The sequence below is a fragment of the Echinops telfairi genome, unplaced genomic scaffold (genome assembly GCF_000313985.2).
Source record: "Echinops telfairi isolate 266 unplaced genomic scaffold, ASM31398v2 ScPeMD7_1;HRSCAF=3_0, whole genome shotgun sequence".
Classification (NCBI taxonomy): Eukaryota; Metazoa; Chordata; class Mammalia; order Afrosoricida; family Tenrecidae; genus Echinops; species Echinops telfairi.
The window spans coordinates 2144221-2150749 of NW_022103896.1; the positions used below are offsets into that span (position 1 = coordinate 2144221).

The following is a 6529-nucleotide window of genomic DNA, read 5'->3' on the forward strand; positions in this document are numbered from 1 at the left end:
AGGGCCTGGGGTGGGCCTGTTTGGGGAGGAGGACCTTCTCCCAGATCCCCCACCCCCACCCCCAGGCCTCCTTCTCCTCCAGAGAGCAGCCACAACCCCAGGCTCCAGAAGGGTTTGGGGGAACCTTACGTGCCATCCAGCATGGCCACCCCAGCCGCATGGCACACCCAGAAGCCAGCCTCCATGCAGGGGGAGTCAGGGCTGGGGATTTGGGGGTGGCATCTTCCCAATATGCCATGTGGGCCCCTGCCCGGGTGCCTGGTGCAGGCAAGGAAGGGCAGGCCAGGTCCCACAGTGATTCTGCCCCTCCACCAGCCCCAGCAAGGCTTGTCCCAGAAGAGGGACACTCACCAGAGGGAGACCTGCTCATTGGTGGCCTCTTTGAACACACATGCCCAAAGGGCAAGTGGGAGCCATGTCCCTGTCATCTGCGGGAAAGCCCCCACCTTGGTGACCCCTGCTTCCCAGCCTTTCCTGCCTCTCTAGCAGGCCTGCGTCCTCCTCCTCCTCTCCGCCCGCCCCCCACCCCCACCCCACCCCGTCCCCTCGGGCCCTCACCGAGTGTGGCAACAGGAGGTGTGGAGGTCCCAGTGACCCTGCCTCTGGCATGGACGTCAGCCCTCCCAGGCAGGTGGGCGAGGGGTACTGGAGGGGCTCCTTCCCCAGTGCCAGCGCCAGGCCATTTCCACCTCCTCTCCCCTCTACAGCAGTCATCCGCCATCCCTGTGGAGACCCTGAGGAGCCCTGGTGGCAGCCCTGGTGGCACCGTGGGTTACATTAACCCAGAGCTGGAAATCCCAGGCACCTGATGGGGCAAGCTGGTGCAGTTAGAGGGGCGTCCTAAGGAACGATCGGGCATTGCCACGCGGCCCTACAGTGTCGGACAGACGGGACTGGACAGTAGGGGTTCGATGAGTACCCTAGACTTCCAAACAGGGCAGGGTTTGGAGTCCTGCTGAGATGCTGGAGCCCCCAGCAGGGTTCCCGCACACGAGGAGGCTGGGTTGGGCACAGCCAGGGGAGGCCTCTGTATTGGGGGTCCTGGTCTTTATTGGCATCCCGGGCTAGGCCAGGCGGGGGCGGGGGCGGGGGGCCCGGGCTCGGGCGCGAGCAGGACCAGGCTGGGCCGCGGGCCGCTGGCGCTGGCATAGCTCAGCGCCAGGCGTTCCAAGCGTCTCTTGCGCAAGGCCGCCTGCGCGGTGAGGTGCAGCGGGCGCAGCAGAACCGGGGGTGGCGCGCCGGGGCCGCGCAGCAGGAAGTCGAAGCCTGCGCGGTCCCGCGGGTCATAGAACAGCGGCCCGCGGGCCGGGTCGGGGCCCGGCGGCCAGGCGAACGGGAAGGGCAGCGTGAAGTCCTCGGTCAGCACGCGGATGGCGAAGTCCTCCTCCTTGCCCAGAGCGCGGTAGGCGCGCCCGATGCCGCGGAAGTGCGCTTCCCAGAGCTGGGGGTCCCCGCCGTAGATGTCCGGGAAGGGGGGCTCCGGGGCCGCGGCCACACCTGCAGGAGACAGGAAGGGGCGTGGACGGAGGGGCCTGAGCCTCGTTCCTGAGGGACAGGCAGCAGCAAGGACATGGAAGCCCCCCTCTGGCAGGCCCAGTGTGAGGGCCATTGTGAACCCCTAGCTGTGATGGGGTCGCAAGTTCCAGATGAGGGAACCCACAGCCAAGCCAAGAGTTGGGGGTTTGCCCGGTAGGTGGGGTTGTTGGGGCAGGCAGGGGCTTGTCAGAGCCTCTGTGTAGTGGATCAGTGCAGGCCCACCCAAGAGGGGCTGGAGGAAGTTGGGAGGAGGGTGAGGCCCAGCCCCTTCTGGCCTGGCAGAAGTGGGGCCCAGGGGTGCAGTGCGGTCCCACTGGGGAAGTCTGGCTGGGGTTCTGTCAGACTTCAAGGGTGGTCCCAGAAGAGGCCAGAAACCTCTAGATCTCTGTCCGATGGCCTTTGGGGGGGTCACATGTGCCCCCCTGGGGGGCCTGGTGGAACGGGAGACCTGGTGTCCCCACAATCCTGTAGGAACACAGTCCTTGGCCCCTGGCTGGCAGGAGTGGGGGTGTCAGGTCCCTTGAAGCCCCTCCCTCCGTGGCCACAGCCTGCCAGGGGCCTGTCACAGCTCATGGCCTGACCAGGAGACGTGCCTTCACCCCCTGTCCCACTCACTCAGGGTGGAGGGCATAGAGGCACCCCACCCCCATGGGGCCTGAGCAGTGACCTCGGCCTTGGCAACATGTGGTGCTGGCCGCTGAGCCAGAGCTGGCCCAGTGAAGTGCAGAGTAGCGTGGGTTCAAGAGCAAGCTGGAAGGAGTGACAGGGAGGCAGCCAAGTCTAAACAGCCCCCAAGTGGCCACGCTGTAATTGGGGGGACAGTGATTGCCAAGATGGGGTCAGAGGGGTGTGAGCTCAGCATGCTGTGGAAGGCGGGGGTGGAGGGGGTGAGGAGGGGAAGTCCTGGGCAGGGTGGAAAGGCTGGCTAGCTGTCCCTCTTAGCAGGAGGAGCGCTGGGCTCAGCAGGAAGTTGGCCTTGGGGTGCCTGGCAAGCGCACCCTTGGGACAGACCGTGCAGAGTTTTCTTCCAATGACTCCTGGTTGCCAAGGGGAGCTTGGGCACTAAGCGGAAGGTGGGGGTGGGGGCTTGAGGTTGTTACCTGGAGAGGGAGAGGCTAGGGGCTTCAGGACCACCAGACAGAGCAATGTGGGCTACAGTCTGACAGCCCGAGGTTCATAAGCAGGGGCGGGGGTGGGTGGACCCTGGAAGATCTCAGCCAGGAGTCCCTAGACTTCGGGTAGAAAGCCAGCCCCCACCCCACCACTGCCACCTGGCCCTCCCTCCTGTCTTCCTTCCCCTCCCACGCCTCACCTGGGGTGGTGGAGGGCAGAGACTGAGGCTGCAGACCTGCGGGGCTGGGGTCCCCAGCGCAGGGAGAAGCCATGGCAGTATCCCAAGGGTCAGGCATCTGTTTCCCGGGCTGCAGGTAGGGAGGGGGGGGATGGGCAGGTTTCTAGGAAAGAACTCTGCATTTAAAGGGCCCCCGCTGAGGTGGGCCAGAGCTGGGAGGGCTCTGAGGGTCTCACCTGGCCATGTCTCCATTGTTGGCCCTGCTTATAGCACCCAGCATCCTTAGGGCAGAGTGGGAAGGGAGCCTGGGAGAGAACAGCCCCCACAGGTCAAATGACAGAGCTTGGAGACACTCTGCTACCAAAAGCTTCAGACACCCTGTGCGGGCCGTTCTGGGTCAGAACCAGCTCCGTGGCAGTGAGTCTGGTCTCTGTTGGGAGGTAGCACTGAAGCGAAGGGCTGGTACCCAGGAAACTGGTCTTTGAGCCCATCAGAGGCAGAATCACACACACGTACATACACAGACACACACACACACACACACAGAGACATACACACAGACACACACACAGAGAGAGAGACATACACACAGACACACACACACACACACACAGAGGTAGGCCTGCTGTGCCCTGCAGCATGGCTGGGAGAAGAACCCACTGGAAGGGGATTGGAGTGAAACGGAAAAGAAGCACGAATGGGAGAAGGAAGGGTACAGTATGATGAGGCAGCTCCTGGGGCTAGCTTCCCCACCCCCAGACCGGGATTTGGAAGCCCTACAGTCTGGGCCCGGGACCTTCAGCAGCCCTTCTCTGATGGCCCTTGTGCCTGTCACAGCCCTGCCACCCAGACACAATCTCCGGGGCATGCCATGGACTTGTTCGCCAAGACCCCTCAGTCTGCAAGATGAACCCATCTGACCCCAACCACCACACAGCCCCCTGTCCTTGGAGAGTAGGCAGGAAGGTGACCAGGGACTGGCACTGCCCCTGTCCACTTGTGAGAGGGAACTGCACCCCTCCCTCCTCTTGTGAGGGTGATCAGTCATATGGTCCCTGTGCTCCACAGTGTCTACCCACCCCAGCCCCCATAGTGCCTAAGGCCTCACCCCCACCCACCACCACCAGAAGCATACTGCACCCTGACCCAAACTGGAATTTAAAACAGTAGACGCTCCCTGGCTCCTCCCCACCCCCCGCCAAAGCTGCTCACAGGGCACCCGGGGCCGTGGGGGGACCGCTGCCTCTAGGGCTCTGCAGCACCCCAAGCCCCCACCTCCTCCAGCTGCCCCTGGGTCAGGGTCTTTGACGTGTGGCCCCCATGGTGCCCCGCCCGGCTCCTCCCCTATGCCGTGACCCTCTACCTCCCTCTCAGGATGCAGGCAGCCACCTCCAGGCCCCACCCATTCATCTCCCCATCTATGAAGCCTTGCTGTGCAAGGTCACCTTCAGAGGCTCCCAGACTGGGACATGGATCTCTGGGGGGTCTTGTATGCACCTGAGTACACAGACCCCAAGACAAGGTTTGAGGGCTGCAACCCTAAGAACCCGTGGTGGGAGGAGGCAGGGCCAGCTGGTGTCAGATTAGTGATCCCTGCCAGCAGCTGGGGCAGAGGGGGTCTGAGGGACACCAGACAAAGGGTGCCACCGACCCAGGCCGGCCGTCATGGGAGAGGCCATGCCAGGCAGACAAGGAAATGAGGGTGCTTGCCTTGGGATACAGGGTCAGAGCCTAGGTGAGGATTAGGGTGGGTGGGTGGGAGCGCAAGAGTGTCCCAGGGCAGTTGAAGTGCAGCTGGAGAGACACACGAACAGGCTAATACAGAAGTCGAAGACGTCCTGCTAGAAACCTGGAGGTGGACTGGCCAGCAGGGCGTGGAGGACCACCTCTGGAAGTGTGACATGGACACTGAGGGGACACTGCCCTCCAGAGATGCAGCCCCCCGCCCCACCCCCCAGAGGCTGATGGACAACAGCCCAGGGTCCTCCTGATCATCCAAACACCCTCCTCTCTCCAGAGCCCCTCGTTTCCCCCCTCCCCCTTCATGAGAGCTGGGCTCCCTCCCTGCTACCCAGAGGTATGGAGGGGCCCCAAGCAGAGGGGCTGCCGGGGGAGGGGATGCAGCTGCTGACTGCACGCCCACTCCTCCACGGTCCCGATAATCCTCGCCTGGCCCAGCCACCGCCTCCAAGTTATTTTTAAAATCTCATTTCAGAAAGTGGAGGAGAAAACCTTTTCCTGTTTCTTATTTTCCCTCTCAATTTTTTTTTATTTTCTGTGAGGGATTAGGGGTGTGTGTGTGTGTGTAGAAGGAGTCCTTGGGCAGTCCTCTGGAGGACACAGGGACCAGATGCTGGCCCTGCACCCCACCCTGCCCAAGGAGGCCCAGGACGAGACCCCATTCTGCAACCGGGAGCTCTTGGTCATGGCAGAGGACCTCTGGAGTGCAGGGCCTGGACAGAAGCTTCTGGAGGCAGTGACATGCACAGTAAAGAGGCAGGGAGAGCCAGGGAGGGTGGACTTGACCCCAGGGGCTCTCAGGCCCCCCCAGGAGGTCGAGCAATGGGGACAATGAGTTCCTGGGCCCTCTGGCTGAGTGGGTCAGCAGGGGCCTGGGCCCTGGAAAAGGACAGTGTGTGAGGCCTTGCAGGGGGGCGAGGGAGTGTAGAGAAGCAAGAAAGATGGAGGAGCCCATGGGGGGTTGCAGTGAGGACACTGTCCCCCTGACAGTGAAGCTATCACCCCACCCCCAGACTGTTGGGCCAGCCCCAACAGGTGCTCAGAGTTCTGGATGAAGCAAGCCAGAGCCCCGGTTCTCAGTCCGGAGAAATCCAGAGGGCTGCACGGAGGTGGTGCCTGCTGGGTCGACACCCTTGAGCAGGGGGACACAGGGACTCCCTTTAGGAACTCCGGGCAAGGACCTGGCTGGGGTTGGGAGATAGCCTGGCTGGGGGCTGACCCAGGAGCTTGGGGAGCAGGAGAGAAGCCTAGGGAGCAGTCCTGGCTGGGGGCAGACCTGGCTGGGGGTTGGAGGCGGACCAGACTGGAGCTGGGAGGGGCTTAGGGAGCTGCGGTGGTCCCAGGTAGCAATGAGAGCCTTGCCGAGTGAGGCCCACTGACGAATGGGAGGGGGGTGAGGGGTGGGAGGGACAGCCTCCCCACGGACGGTGGCTCCGGGTCCAGGTGCCACTGGCTTCTGCCTAGTCGTTACTCCAGAGGCGGGGGCGGGCGGGCGGTCCGCGCCCCCTCTCCGCCCGCGCGGCTCCTGCCCGGGCCCACATTGCCATCTGCTGGTGACAGCGGCAGGCGCAGCTCGGAGGTCCGCGCCCCCTCCCGCCCAGGAGGCAAAGGAACAGAGGGAGAGGGGGGCTGTCAGAGTAGGGGGCGTGGAGGTAGGTCGCCCTCCCTCTAGAGCTCCAGGCTGAGTGGAAGTGGGAGCCTTGCCTCAGGCTAGACCTCCTGCTGACAGCTGGACATGTGGGCTTCTACCGCCTACCGCTGCCCTCTGAGCATCATCCTGCACCCAGGTGGTGAGGTTGCTGCCCACCCAGGGGGGTCTGCAGGCCAGGCACTGCAGAGGTTGGCTCCACAGGTCCTGGGGTACCCTGAGACCTGGGGGCTCTCTGCGTGGCACAAGACAGCGAGCCCTCCCCCCTCTGCTTTTGTTATATCTTGGGGAGACCCTGCTCCATGTCAGGCTAG

General features: G+C 63.6%; 1 protein-coding gene across 1 annotated transcript in view; it reads left to right on the top strand.

The window, feature by feature from the left end:
• The first annotated feature begins 1333 nt into the window (after positions 1-1333).
• The window catches only part of LOC101641471 (maestro heat-like repeat family member 5), a 52854-nt gene continuing 47658 nt past the window's right edge, over positions 1334-6529 (top strand). The window contains exon 1 of the mRNA XM_004697635.4: positions 1334-1402. Coding sequence (XP_004697692.4) covers positions 1371-1402 — 32 coding nt within the window. The 5' untranslated portion in view covers positions 1334-1370. The remainder of the gene's footprint in view (positions 1403-6529) is intronic.